Source organism: Protopterus annectens, chromosome 10.part0 (genome assembly GCF_019279795.1).
Source record: "Protopterus annectens isolate FY-2018-M chromosome 10.part0, PAN1.0, whole genome shotgun sequence".
In the NCBI taxonomy this organism is placed as follows: Eukaryota; Metazoa; Chordata; order Ceratodontiformes; family Protopteridae; genus Protopterus; species Protopterus annectens.
Genome location: NC_056744.1, coordinates 299,863,805 through 299,879,783, shown reverse-complemented (window position 1 = coordinate 299,879,783; position 15,979 = coordinate 299,863,805). Strand labels below are relative to the sequence as shown.

At 39.1% G+C, this 15,979-nt stretch overlaps 1 protein-coding gene across 1 annotated transcript in view; it reads left to right on the top strand.

Moving 5' to 3' along the window:
* Positions 1-15,979, top strand: part of TRIM65 (tripartite motif containing 65) — a 442,474-nt gene that overhangs the window by 112,502 nt on the left and 313,993 nt on the right. Inside the window, exon 3 of the mRNA XM_044085173.1 lies at positions 11,426-11,659. Coding sequence (XP_043941108.1) covers positions 11,426-11,659 — 234 coding nt within the window. The remainder of the gene's footprint in view (positions 1-11,425; positions 11,660-15,979) is intronic.

The window sequence follows — 15,979 nt, the reverse complement described above, 5'->3', positions numbered from 1 at the left end:
CTTCCTGTGTGGTCATTCAGCAGTAGTATTACATTGATATTATGTTAATTAGCCACACATGTTTTTTCTTAATACCGTTCAGGTAAAAGTGTGCATTTTGACCAAATTATTTATTACTTCTAGTATATACATGACAGACAAAATTCTTTATTAGAATCTCAAGTTTACAGTAATGAAGGCAGTTGTGTGCTCTTTTGATTCTTAGATTATGTTGTCTGGAGATCTACGTCAATTGTACAGCCACCCTTTCCAGATTGCTCTTAGGGTAGGAACCCATAAAAGTAGTTAGTGGAATCCGCTTAGAATCTTGCTAGGAACAGGGATACTAGGATCTGTCTTATAAGAAACTCTGGAGTATTCAGTACTTCATGGAGGAGGAATGCAAGAGGAATAAAAAAGGAAGGGCCATTCTAGATGTCTGTCTGGTAAGTAGCTTAATGGTGACCAATACTTGGTTCAGCCAGAGAGACAGTCACAAGATCACATGCAAGAGTGACCGATATGTAATTCAGATAGACTTCCAACTAGTTAGGAAAGAGCAGTGGGGGAGAATCAGTAATTGCAAAGTCAGTCCCAGTGAAACAGTTTATTCAAAGCATAAACCACTGGTTGCCATGATCAGCTGCTAGTAGTGGTCAGAGAAGGCACTAAGGTGCACTAAGATGAACAGAGACTAGGCCGAAGACCTGGAAGTTGATCTTCAGAGAAAGCACCATTCAAGGAATTGATCAGGGCTGTAACACCCCAGGAAGGTGGAGAAATAGACGGAGTTAAAGAAGAATGGCAGCATCTGAAAACAGCAAGATTGAGGACAATAGAACAGATACGCGGCTGAGCCAGGTATGCAAGCAGTGCACCGAAGGAAAGCTGGTGGTGGAAGGCAGAGGTCCAGAAAACCATCAAAAGGAAGAAGGAGTGCAGGAAAAAGTGGAAGATAGAAAAGACAGACTGGGTTAGGAAGGAATACTGGTTGGCTAACAAAGAGGCTAAAAGAGGAGTGGCAATAACAAAGAACAAGGCATCAGAGGCACTCTACCATGTTCTGAAAAGTGACTTAGTAAATGATGCAATGAATCGGTATCAGGCTGCAAAGCAAAGACAGAAAGATAAAGAAGATAGTCAGAAAGCTTTCATAAATGATGCCAGCAACAACCTGTCCACCAGTCCACAGACATCAAAGGCAGATGGAAGGATTACTCCCAGAAACTTCTGAATAAAGAAAACACCTCAGAAGCTACCCCAGAAACAGCTTATGATGAAAGAAGAGGAGCTTGTAGTTACTGTTGTTTGAACCTTGTTAGCCACCGTAGTTGAGCAGTAGATGGATAAGCACGTGTGTGCGAGCAATGTTAAACAAGTCTTGACTGTGCATGCAGCCGGTTCTGTAATGGGTACAGAAAACACTTATAACCTCCAATGCCTTGACCACTTGTTGTTCAACATGGTGTCAGAAGTGCTCCAAAATGTTCAAAAGTTTTTAGAAGTGTTCTGAAGTGTTCAGAAGTGTTTTACAGTACTATGAGTGACTGAATGCAACAGGTACTTGAATGTTATTGTTGGCATGGCTGAAGGCTTTCAAAGACCCGAACCACTGGTGTTATATTGCAGAGAATTGGTGGGTGATTGCACAGAAGTACAACATTTTCATAGCAGCTGCACAATTGGATAAAGAAACATGCATGCAAGCATTTATACTTCTCAATTTGGCTGGCTTGGAGGCCGTTCAGCGAGGATGTCCTTTTGTATATGCACCTGAATGCTTAAAATGTAAATTTAGAGAACTGTGTAACCCTCAAATGAATATTAAATTGGAAAGACATGAATTTAATATTAGAAATCAAAAGCCTGGTGAAACTATTGAAGTGTACATCACCGACTTAAGAAATAAAGCAAAGACATGTAAGTTTGGAGATTTACTTGTGTGTTGCATTACAAATGTTACAGTAAGGAAAATTCTACTTCATGATAGTGAATTAACATTAAGAAAAGCACTGAAATTTGTCAGATACATGAATTCACAGAAAAGCATACTAGCATGCTTGCATTATTTACTACTGCAAATGTCAACAGTATGCAACAAAAAAAAAAAGAGACAGTACAACCTCATAAGTGTAAACTGAAGAGTCATGCCACACCACCTCCCATTGTTGATTGCAGCAATTGTGGAGGCTGCCATGAACCTAAAAAAGAAAAGTGTTTAGCATATGGTCAGTAGTGTCACAAATGCAAAAAGTGGAATCATTTCAAAAAGTTTTGCAAATCCACACAGGCTCATAGTAAGTTTCATTCAAAGAGGTCAGTGGCTCAAGTTCAGACTGTAGCAAAACCAGACCGCAGTCACAAAAATGTTTATGTTGATGGTATCTCTGTGTTTAGTGAAACAGTTGACTGAGTGAATTCCCATTTGCCAGCAAATAATGAAATATTTCCACTGTATGAATTAATGGGAAACCAAATGAGCTTAAAGAGGATACTGGATCCAAATGTAATGTCTTGTCAACAAGAGTTTATGCAAGAGTAAAAGCTGGAGAAGCTCTTAACCCAACAAGAAATACAAAACTAGTTGCTTATGGTGGTGAAGAAATTCAAACAGATGGTGCAGTAGTTTTTACTTGTTATTCTGCCGATAACAACTATGATTTACAATTCCTTGTAGTTCGCAGAGGTGTACTGTCATTACTAGGCCTAAAAGATAGTCTTAGAATGGGATTGATTTTGTTCAATAAAGAAGTTCATCATCTAAATATAAATGGAAATGACAGTGTTTCACAATATATCTTTAAAGAATATGCTGACATCTTTAAAGATGAACTTGATAAGCTTCCAGTTACATATTCCATGAAGCAGAATAATGCAATAAATCCTGCACGTAAGATTCCAGTAGCAATGCAGAATAAAGTAAAAGGGGAATTAGACAGAATGGTGAATTCAGGTGTTCTTACTCCTGTGGCAGAGCCTACTGAGTAGGTACCATCCATGGTGGCAGCCCACAAGAAAAGTTTAGATGACATTTGAATATGCATTGATCCCAGAGACTTGAATAAAGCTCTCAAATGTCCTCGTCATCCAGTGCGCACAGTAGAAGAAGTAACAGCATTAATGCCAAATTCCACTGTTTTCTCAGTCTTAGGTGCCAAGAGCTCCTTTTGGCAAATCTCATTAGATCACAAATCTTTAACAACATTCAGCACACCATTTGGCAGATACTTGTTTTTGTGAATGCCATTTGGAATCAGTTCCACCAGTGAAATATTCCAGCGTGCCATGGAACAGATATTTGCCGGATATCCTTGTGCTATTATTGTGGATGATGTTGTAGGAGGCAATGAAGAAGCGGAGCATGACTGAAATCTCAGGAAAGTTCTAGATCGTGCACATGTCAAACTCAAGCTAAATCCTTTAAAATGTAATTTCAAACTGAAGGAAGTTAACTATGTTGAACACATGTTCACAAGTTCAGGGCTACAGCCAGATCCGTCAAAGGTAACAGCAATAAATAAAATGCCAGTTCCAGGGAATGTTACATCTTTACAGCGTTTTTTTGGGTATGATTAATTATTTAGGAAAATTGATCCCAAACCTCAGTGAGCTTTATGAGCTGACATCTAAGGATATAAAATGGTCTTGGTTTGAACAGTACCAAGAGACATTTGATACTTCAACGAAGAGAATTGCCAGGTCACCCACACTGAGATACTACGATGTCCATAAGCCTGTGACACTTTCTTGTGATGCTTCTAAGTATGGACTTGGTGGAGTATGTCTTCAGGAGGGTATTCCAGTTGCATATGCATCCCATACCTTGACTCAAACAGAGATGCATTAATGCACAAATGGAAAAGGAACGCCTTGCTGGTGTATTTGCATGCTCCAAATTCAGTGACTATGTATACAGAAGGCCAGTCCAGATTGAAACAGATCATCAACCATTAGTAACAATTTTGAATAAGCTGATACACACATCCCTAGCAAGATTGCAATGCATGATGTTAAAGCTACAAAAGTACGGCTTTTCCCTTGTCTACACAAAAGGTAAACACGTGTATCTTGCTGATGCCTTATCATGTGCACCCAGAAAGAACATAGAACACAAAAATGAGACAACAGATCTTGAAGTCATGGAAGTCAAGCGCATTTCTTCCTCACATCTTGATAAGTTAAGAAACCAAACTGCTATAGACCTGATTCTTTGAAAACTGAGTAACGTTATCAACAAAGGCTGGCCAACACATCAAACAAGTTTGCCACTTAAAATTCAACAGTATTTCCCATTCAGAGATGAGCTTAAAGTGGAAGATGGTATCATTATGAAAGTTACAAAGGTAGTAGTTCCTACATCATTGCAAAAGGACTATAGAAAAATTCTGCACAGAGGCCACCCAGGCACCAAATCTACTAAAAGCAAGGCAAGAGGCATTGTTCTGGCCTTCAGTGAGCAAAGATATTGAAAGAGAGACACTTTCATATTCAGTCTGCAACAGCAACAGGCTGCATTAACAAAAGGAACCTCTTCATTTGCACCCAATCCCTGATCTACCATGGACAACAGTAGCAGCTGATATTTTCGAATGAAATGTTCAGAATTACTTGGTGCTAGTTGATTCATACTCTGGTTGGTTTGAAGTCGACTTACTCCATGATTTGACATCAAGTACAGTAATTGCAAAGTTAAAGAGACACTTCTCAGTTCATGGTAGTCCGCATAAAGTCATTTCAGATAATGGTGCACAATGAAATTTAGTCGATGTTTTAATGAATTTGTGACATCTTGGGACTTCATTCATGTAACTAGCATCCAGAACATCCTGCAAGCCAATGGTCTAGCTGAACACACAGTTAATAGTGCAAAGCATTTAATGGAAAAGTCCAAATGAGATGGCACTGATGTATTCCTCGATTTACTAAATCTTTGAAACATTCCTCGTGACCAGACACTTGGGTCACTGGCTCAATGACTAATGTCAAGGCAAACTCAAACAACTTTTACAATCACAAGGAAATAATGTCGCAAACCTTCCAAAGTATCCAACAGCAACACAGCCAAAGCTCAAAGTTAAGTAAAATATTAATGTGTATCCTACTCATGAATTTAAATTTAGGGCTTTACAAATTGTTAAGCAAAGCCCAAGAATGGGAGATAATCTGAACCATCTAGCCCATTTGGAGCTTGAATGGATATTCAGAATGGGGGCACATATAGACCCTGGGCTCAACAATTATATATCACTAAAACCCATTCTAGAAAAATAGTTTAAAATTATTTTCCATGCATGGCATTTTTAATTATGTTACACATGTATATTTATTTATTTTAATTTTCTACAGTTGGTTTTTAGAGATTAGTACTGGGAAGTAACATCAAGTTACCAGCTGCTTCCATATTATAACAGTGGTATTTTAATGACAACTATGAATTCATTTAGAAGCGCTTATATGCTCATAAGTATTTTACAATATTGAATTTTTATCAAAAATAATATATAGTTATAATATTTCAATACATATATTCACTTATTCATATAAGGCTTGTGCAATGGATTTCGATGCCAAGAATATTTGTTTTGAGATGTTCTATGGTATATTTTATATTAAGTTATGATATTATAGTTCAATATATATTGTATTATACTTAGAATTGCATTTCATATAATACATACTTGCACCCTTACACTTTATATATTGTCTTGATATAATGGGTGTATTATATTTATAATGCATCTAGTTTAGAAGTAACGTAGATGCATTTGAAGTTGTGTTTCTTCTTTGATAGATAATTATTATATATATATTTTTAACAACAAGTAATTTTTTAGTGTTTTTTAGTGTTTTTCAGTGTTTTTTTAATGGCTCCAATGTTTTTATGAATTATTTGATGCTTTATGCCAATTGTATTTGAAGCGTTTCATATATATGATTACGCCTATGTATTTTTTGAAAGCAATATATTTTGAAGGCAGTTTTGAGAGTATACTATCACTTTAAACTTGTCTATGGTTTTAATTACATAATTGATTCATTGGGATCAATTAAGTCAGCATTTTAGTATAAAACAGAGCTTGAATTTGCAATAGTTAGATCTGATGAAGCATGCATAGAGCATGCGAAAGCGCTTATCTTCTGTTTTTATCGAATAAAATGGTTGGACTTTACTGAAGTTTTGACTCTTCGTGGTGTATTCAGCAGTTTTATTTTACTTAACTTTTACAATCAGCAAACAGCTGTTAGTGCCAATTATGAAGTGTAATAAGGTGTCAAGGCTTGACTATCGAAAAAACTTCATTCACAGAAGTTATTCTATGACAAAGCAGGGTGAAATTGTCAGAATGCAAATTTCAAAAGGCCATGATCATGTAAGAATCCTGGAGGACATTTGTGCTGAGCCAAGGTCCTATATAGTTCAGCCAAAAGGAGTAAACTACAGAGAAAATTGCAGATACATTTAGCCTGCCCCAGAGCCAGTGCCACAACAGATTGTGTGTACCAGTGATTCCAGTTCAACTGTGTGTACTAGTGATTCCAGTGTTTTTGAATGAATCACTAACCAATCAACTTCAAGAAGACGAGCAGCTTTGTTTGAACAGTCCTGCACTGCAAAATGATGTTTCCTTACCGAATGAATCTCTTAAGACTGTTCCTGCTTCTCATTCAAATCAAACTCTGTATGTGACTTGAGCTGGAAGAGTCCGGAAACTTAATCCTAGATATACGGAGTGAATTGAAAGTACTGATGTTTATATTTACATGTGTTTAAACAAATAGTAAAGCAAATTTGTTGATGTCTTTATAAGTTGGAACAAAGTTAAATAGGGAGGATGTAGAACAGTGACTAAGTACTGTTGTTTGTACCTTGTTAGCCACTTTAGTTGAACAGTAGTTGGATAAGCATGTGGGTCCGAGCAGTGTTAAGCAAGTCATGAATGCACATGCAGCCTGTTCTGTAATGGTGTACAATATAACGCTTATAACCTCCAATGCCTTGACCACTCATTCTTCAACAGATCCCACGATAGAAGTAAGAACAGCACTGAGGAAAATGAAGTTAGAGAAAGCAGCAGGCTCAGATGAGATCACTGCAGATATGTTAAAGATGTTGGGTGAGAGAGGGGAGAAATGCCTCTTGAGGGTACTCATTGCAATATGGAGAGAAAGTGTATCTCAGATGACTGGAGAATAGGTAGGTATACTAGTGACTGTGTTCAAGAACAAAGGGGACAGGAACAAGGGTCTATATTACATCATCAAATGCTTTAAAAAGCGAACAATGGTTAATCGACCTCATGTAAGTGAAAGCTTACAATGTCGAAATCTCAGAACAGCGATTTTTTTCCAAGGGAAAAAAAAAACACTATTCCAAAAAAAAGAACCTTTAAAATATTATCACACCCCCCTTACTTAAATATACCAACTCCAAGATTGTAGTACAGTGCCAAAAATGGCAAAGTAGCGGAAGCGGCCAAGCAAATTCTCTCCCAGGGAAAGAATTCGCTTAAAAGCCACTTCACTATTTTGCCTTTTCATTCTTTTATGTTTGATCAAGACACATTCGACAGAATGCATCTTTGATCACGTAATAGGAACCCCAGTCACAACTGTGGACAGAACAGAGGTATCAACCTCCTGCCACACTGCATAAAAGTCCTGGAGAGGGTGATTGATAAATGAATATGAATAACAGTAGAAAGTCTGATGAGAGATAAGCAGTTTGGATTCAGTTCAGGATGCAGCACAACTGACCCACTGTTTGCAGTGAGACAGATGGCTGAGAAGAAGCTAGAGATGAGGAAAGAATCCAACTGGGCATTCCATTCTTGGAGAAAGCATATAAAAAGGTCCCAAGAAAACTGATTTGGGCAGTCCTGTGGTGATTAGACGTTCTAGAAACATTGGTAGAATTGTTGCAAGCTATGTATAAAGACTCAATGACTCAAGTATAAACAGTGCACTGTGCTACAAATCTCTGAATCTCACCCTAAATATGCAAAATCATATTAACTGCAGTTTACTGCATGCATCAGAAAAGTTGATAAATATTTTGAACTACAAAACAAATTACAATCTGATTTATATAAAAAAGCACTTGACAAATGAAAATGTAGATTCACATTCTACTATATTAAAGAATCTTACTTGAAATTATAGAAGTACTTTAGAATACATGTTAGGGACATTTAGAAGGAAAGGTTTGTCAGAACGTATTTGAGATTAGAAGATATTACTTGGTTTTGCAAGATCATTAGAAGTGTCAATGATTCAGAACAAAATATGGAATGGCTAAGACAAAGAATGCTTATTCAGTGAAGTTAAAAAGAGATTAGAACAATGAGATTGTAGGCAAAAATTAAGATGCGGCAAAGAAAATAAAAAGAACTCACATTCGGTTTTGAGGACTGAGATGTCAGTTTCTTGAAGTTTTAAAAATTAGGTCAAATTTTTGTCCTTTCATTGATATGCAGTGGCCTTAGATGTTATATTTAGATGTAGAGGTTGTGGCAACAAAGCCTGCACATGGGGATGCAGAGGATAGAGTACTAGTGCAGAAAATTTATTTTAATTATCTCCAGTTTCAAAATGTTGGGCTGGCATCATTTTGGGGCTTGAACCTGTAAAAGGGAGTCAAAAATAACTGATATAGTGAACCAATGAAACAACAGAATAAATCATTTTGTTGCTGTTATGATGAACATTTACACACTGCTGTGTACCCAGTGAAGGAACATCAATGCATGTGGTAAGTTAAAGTATACAGATTAGCGGGGAAGTTTAAGAAGTATTAGCCACAGACACAACATAGTAAGAAGTAACAGAAAGGCAGACAGCTTAACTGACAGACTGTTCATCTGTACATGAAGGATACAGATAAGAAAAAAATAATACATGCAGTTAAGGTGTTGCAGTGGAACAATGGCAATTCATATGTGTTTGGCATACATGCATTTATATATATATATATATATATATATATATATATATATATATATTGAATACGTCCGAAATAAAATTAAGGTCAATACTTATGTGTTTGCTGACTCAGGTGCACCCATTAACATAATGATTTAACACATTGACAGCACACTGTATTCAAAGCCATGCCTTACAACTATACACTTACCAAGGTATTTGCTTATAATTTTTTGCATTCTTTAACCAAATTTTGGTACATTTAAGACCAAAAGATGAAACAAATAATGGGAGTAATAGGGCACACATTTGCATTCTTTAGTGGGCCTGTTTTTGAAATTTTGTAATTTAGTTAACTAGCAGCAAAATCATTTGTGGGGGCGGCCACTGTGGTGCAGCAGTTAGCATTGCCGCCTCACAGCAAGAGGTTCTCTAGTTCGATCCTCTGCTGGGGTGCCTTCTGTACGGAGTCTGCATGTCTTCCCTGTGGTCGCGTGTGTTTCCTCCTGGTGCTCCGGTTTCCTCTCACATCCCAAAGACATGCTGTAGGTGGACTGGACACTCTAAATTGGCCCTAGGTGTGAGTCCATACATGTGTGTGCCTTCTTTGGAAGGTTGGGCATCGGCCTGGCAACTCGACACTGTAAAACTCCACTGCCAGTCATGAGCGGACAGATGATCCGCTGTGGCAGCCCCTAACTGGGAAAAGCTGAAAGAAGAAGAAGAAGAAGCAGCAAAATCATTTGGTATCATTCAGTTGTTAAATAAAACCCATATGATAAACATATTCTGCAGCAAGCAAACTGAAAATCTTCCATGTGAGTTTATATGTAGACCAGTGTATAGGACAGTCACATTCCAGTGTGCCTTTCCTTTTAAGTCAGAAGGCAAAACAAAAATTGGAATTGATGGAGGACGAAACATTATTGAAAAAGTCACAGATTTAAGTCAAAGCTGTCATGAGATGTTTTAATATGTTTGAACATATCACAGTCAAACAAGGCATTTCATATATAAGTGCGTGCGTGCACACACACACACACACACACACACACACACACACACACACACACATCCACACCACCTATGACAGTTCACCATGGTACTAAATAGTGCCAGAGTATTTAAAAAAATAGATATGAAATTTGGATACCACTAGCTTCAGTTGCAATCACATTATTCATTCCTATAGACCTCAGAAAGTTTTATATTACATTATATTTGCTTGACAACAATCAATGATGATTAACTCTATTTACTTTTCACTTTAAGTGCATTTAACATTTTAGCTCCCCTCTTTCTCTATCTTACCATGACCTTTCTCATGTCTGATCAGCGCTAAGGAAAAGTGTTTTCTTATTACAGACAGGTGAGCAGTGCATTAAGAACAAATATTCTCTTTTTGCAGATTTTTGAAGCTATGAAAAAATATTTACTAGTTATGTGTTGTGATCTTTCATTAGGAATAAACCCCATGGATGTACAGTCAAAAACTGGTTAAGTGTGTGCCGTTTTGATTTGCAAAAATAATGGGGAAGGGATCACTACACCATGGAATGAAAGAGGACAGTTGATTAAGAGAAGTAAAAATTTATAGCATTGAATGAAATTTGGGATTGTTAATCAAAATAAGTTTCTTAAAAGGTGCTATAATAGGGGACAATTACAACAGAACATTAAAAGGGTTTCAAGTAATATGGATAAAAGCTGTATGAAGATAATAGTTTAGAATGAAACATGTCAGAAGTTTGTAACAAGATCCCTGTAACAAAGATAGATCTAATGGACGGATCAGTATAGTACAAAAATATTTTTCCTTCATGTATAACTTTGCATAGACCAGTTCATTATGGGGGGGGGGGGGGGGGGGGCAGGTGCATATGTGGAGTTTTGTGTGTGTGTGTGTGCTCACTAAGTGTGTCAGAATGTGTCAAATTCTACATTACATTAACTTTAAAGGCAAGCCATCCATCATCACGGATGTTGTCCAGAATTAAGACATTCACTTTTGTTCCCTTTTCCTTCATAGTATGAGTCCTTGCATACCACTCGTTAATATCAGTTTACAGTCTTAACTGTTACATGTTCGACTCATTCATATGTATTTACTACTCATGTGCTCCAGCAGACCATTGTGGAGACTAGCCTAACTACCCAAATGCTCCATAACACTGTTTGGTTGAGTAACTTCTTCAGAGTCATGCAGCAGGCGAATGGAAAGTGACCAGCTCAAACAATGGAATATATGAAGGACCTTATTACTAGCTCATTGCCTTGATCTGTTCCACTAGCTGCCAGATATACTGTTCACTGGTATCTCTGCAGTGCCTATTTTCTGTATTTTTTCTTCCAGATTTCAGAACTTGTCTATATTCATTCTGTATTTATTTTTGTTCCCTTCCCTCAGCACATTATATAATTGAATGTGGTGATGATCTTCCAGTTTTTGTTTTAAAATTAGCTAAGTAATTGCATGCCTGCTGTTGGTATCTCCTTTTTTAAATCCTTGTATTTCGGCTTGTTACAGAAATATGCTGATCAAATGAAAACCGGAATTCTGAACAAGATCACACAACTTTCAGAGGCCCTGGAATCATGTCAAGAAAAGATATTGGGCTTCATAGGTGCAGAAGAAATGACTGCTGTCAATCAAGCTATGCAGAATATAAAAATTCTGGAAGAAAAATGTGCCAAACTAAAGCAACATCAGATTTATATAGAACTTCTTTTGAAAAACACTGATGATATTAAAGTTTTGCAGGTAATTTTCTTTTCATTACTATCTGCTTTGTGGTTAAGTGTATTAGAAACCATATTGATTTTATTTTGTTCCTTTACTAGGATTACCACTTTCCCAGATGTAGAAAGTAGAATTGTACTTGACTAAAATATAGGTTTCTAGTGAACTCCACTCCTACAACTGGTACAAAAATTGTTTCAGTTTGTTTTAAAAATTGCATTAACCTAGCTTCAGTGATGCAGAGTGATAAAACCTTAGCTATGACCCAGGTAATGTGATGTCTGATGGATCTGGCAGGAGAGATAAGATGAAGAAGCCATGCCTGCTTACCTCTTTCAGGAAGGGGGGAGTGGTGGGAGGGATGCATGCTCTAGGACACATACCCAGAGTACACTTTCCTGGTGGAGACCAGGGAAGTTGTCTTAGTGCCTCACTGTGAGTAGGCAGGGATTGTCCTGCTAGCTTATTTCCCTTGTAGAGGCAAGGGACGGCCCATTGTTGATGTCTGTTGCCCTACCCCACTTACAGGAAGTGCTAGTTGAACATGAGTGGGAAAGATGTTGGGGGCAGATGTAGATTGTTCTGCTAGGCCTGAAGCTGGCCTGATCCTTACTGTCTGACTCTCACCAGTGGAGGAACAAATAGGCTAATAAAGATCTTTTGACAGGAAATAATGGGCCTCCGTGGAGTCTCACCTAGGATTCCTGGCTCTCACCCTTTGTGGAATGAGTGTACCAGTTGGGTTGCATTATATGATTCATAAACATGCAGTATGCAGATGTGCAAAGCCTGCACATGAAGACGGCATTGCATGGTGTGAGAAATACTCATTATGCAAGAACATCAGGCTCCTTCTCCTTCAGAACACTCAGCCTTTCTGATAGAACAGAACAAATATTGTCTGAATGTGCAGCTCCCATGATATGTTATAGGGGAGAGTAATGAGAACATGTAGAGTGTAGCCATTTATAGGGAACAAGCTTGGTTCCTAAAATGCTATGATAGTTCAACACTAGGTCATGTACAGTATGACCAATGGTTTGTGTCAGTATACAGTATCTTGTGCCAATAAGCTCTGCAGTTTGCAGTAGAATTGCAGTATATGAATACAGACCAAGAGGTGGTCAAAATCACACTGCCACTATTACTACTGTTATTGTATGGAGGAAAGAAGGTGTACATGACAGTATGAAAGGAGGGAGAACAAGTTGAGGGACGCTCACCAAATGAAACAAGCTGGACAATATCAGATGTAAGGAAGGTAGGTACATATTTTTCAGGATAGAAACTGGTATACTAAAGAAGGTTGGGATTGGAAATAGGGTGTTTTATAGCATGGGAGAGCAAACAAAACCAAAACAGTACAGTCAAATGGGTGGTTTTACATGTACAAGAATGGGGTAACAAGCATTGGATATATGCATATGGAGAGTGGATAAATAGTGATGGAGAGTTTGGAAGGGGATCATACCAGTTCATAGGTTCATAGATAGGTACTAGGCTATCTGCTCAGGGGCATTTATAAGCCTAGCCAGAGTGTGTCAGCTTTCGCCACCCCATTGATTAATTAACTGAGCCTCTGTCAAGAAGAGCCAATGAAGTGATCCCAGGGCTGTATTTTCTGTTACTCATCCACTCGTCAAGTTTTCTCTTGAAGAGTGTTAGTGAGGGGCTCTGCCTAATGTAGTTAGGAATTTTGTTCCAAAGCATGGGGAGTCTCTGTGACAGGAATCTATCTCTTCAGCATGTTCTATTTATTATTGTGGCGAGGTTTAGCTCACTAGAGTGAGTGGCTCGCAGTGACTTGGATTTCTTTAGGTGGAGCATGTCCATCAATTTTGAGTTGGACATGGCTTTGTAAGTCAGGCAGAGATCACCTCTGAGTAAGCAATATGCCACTGAGTATAGCTGGAGTTTTTCCAGTCGGGCTGCATAGGACATATGTTTAAAACCAGTAATCCTCTTGGTGAGGTACGTTTGTGGTCTTTCCAGCTGTTGGAATTGTCTTGTGAGGTACATCCCAAATGGGGCATTGTACTCTGTGATGGGTCTGATGAGTGACAAGCAGAGGGGCACTATAACCTCTTTATTTCTAGATGCGAACCCTTTAGTAATTAGATGGGCTACATAGAAGGATTTCCTAATTACATTGGCAATATGATTGTCAAAGAGAGATTACTATCTACCTGGGTCCCCAGATCTCTTATTACCTCTTCTGTATTAAGGGGGCTGCCTCCTATGTGGTAATTCATAGGTGTTTTGTTTTTCCCAAATGAGATGACTATGCATTTTTTGGCATTTAGCTTGAGACCATGACTTTGACACCAGGTGTCCGTCTCAGTAAGACCCTTTTGGAGAATGTCTGTGTCAGCCGGTGAGTCAATTATGGCTCCCAGTTTGCAGTCATCAGCGAACTTGGTTAGCCATAGTCCTCCTGTGTTTGCCTGTACTTCTGAGAAGTATATGCCGAACAGTAGGGGTCCCAGGACTGAGCCTTGTGGGACACCACTTGTGACTGGTTTAGAGTCGGACCTGGAGCCTGCTATTCTTATCGTGTGAGTTCTGTCTGTAAGCCAGTTGACAACCCATATCGTGACATAGGGGTTTTGTTCAGGCTGGTGAGTTTTTCTATAATTCTCGAGTGGGGAATGGTGTCAAAAGCCTTGGTGAGGTCAAGGTAGGCTGTGTGAACTACCTTCCCCTCATCTATGGCCTTGGTAACTGTCTCAAAGAAGTCAACCAGGTTTAGTAGGCATGATCAGCCCTTAGCAAAGCCGAACTGGGTCGGGTCAAGTGTTTGGAGGTTCCCAATGTCTTTGTTAATGAGTTCCATGATGATCTGCTCCATAGCCTTGCAGACCAGGCTAGTCAGGCTTATGGGGTGATAGTTACTAGGGTCAGTTGTGGCCCCTCCTTTGTGGAGCGGAACAACCATTGTTGTGTACCATTCTATGGGCACATAGCCTGTGGAGAGGCTGAGGTTGAACAGTGTGTTTAGGTGGGGGGTTAGTTCGTTCTGTAGTTCGTGCAAGATGCAGCCTGGGACACTATCAGACCCCATTGACGCTGTGCTTTTGGCTTTTGAAAGGGCTGTTTTCACCTGTGCGTCTGTGATTTCTGGAACACTACACTTTTCCGGTATTGTTGTGGGCGCTTTTGGGGGTGAGGGGGGGGGGAGTTTGCACTGAATCTATCTGCCAGGATGTTGGCAATATCAGTGGGTTCAGTATATTTTGTGCTATTTTGCACTAGCTCAGAGCATATCTGCGAGTTGCCACTTAGATTATTGACATAGCTAAAGAAGGCTTTGTGGTTATCTTTCGAATTCTTGGCTATTTTTCTTTCGAAGGTAGCCTTGGAGCATTTTATGAGGGACCTTAATTTCTTACTGATACTGATCAGGGATGTCTTTCCTTCTTGGGAATTGCTTTTTTTCTGAACTAGTTTCCTCCTTCTATTGTATAGCCTGTTTATGGCAAGGGTCCACCAGACTGGTTTCCTTCTCTTAGGGTAGTGAGTCTTGGTTTTGTTAGGGATGGCATGATCCATGCATCCTTGTAGGTGCTCACAGAGTGCATTTGTAAAGGTTTCTGCATTTTGGGCAGCGTCATCCTTTAACGTGGGGGCTGTGAAACTTACCACCTCTGTCTTAAGTAAGGTGAAGTTTGCTTTAGAAAAGTTTTTTTACTGTGGTTTCCTTAGTTGTGGGTGGTGGTGGGGTGTGGACATCCAGAGTGATTAGTTTATGGTCTGATCTAACCAGTGATGGGTTGACCTCTGGTATGGGACACCTGTCGCACATGTTGGTGATGACCAGGTCCAATATGTTTTCACCTCTGGTAGGGGAGTTTACCAGCTGATCCAGGGCATTTGAGTTGACAAATTCCAAGAAGCGCTGGACCTGGGAGTTTGTACTTGAGTAGTTTTCCCAGTTAACGGTAGGGTAATTGAAATCGTCCAATATCAGGGTGTTCAGTAGGACCTTCATGTTTTCCAGTGTCTCCAGAAAGGTGGAGTGGTGGTCCTAGGTCATGGAGGGTGATCTGTAGCAGGCCACAATTTGCATTGCAAATTTGCCTGATGTTAGTTGCACATGGATGATCTCGGAGGTATCATGTTGTGCCACTAACCTGGAGGTGTAGGTATCTCTGATGAATATGGATACACCCCCTCCTTTTGTGTTTCGGTCCATGTTTTGTGGCCGAAATGTGTGGTATGAGTTGCAGCCCGGTAATGCTGGGGTGCTCTGTGGAGTCTTGAACCAGGTTTCAGTTACTGCACAGATGTCAACGTTCTCCATACTGAGGAGTGCTTCGAACGCATGCATTTTGGGATTTAAAC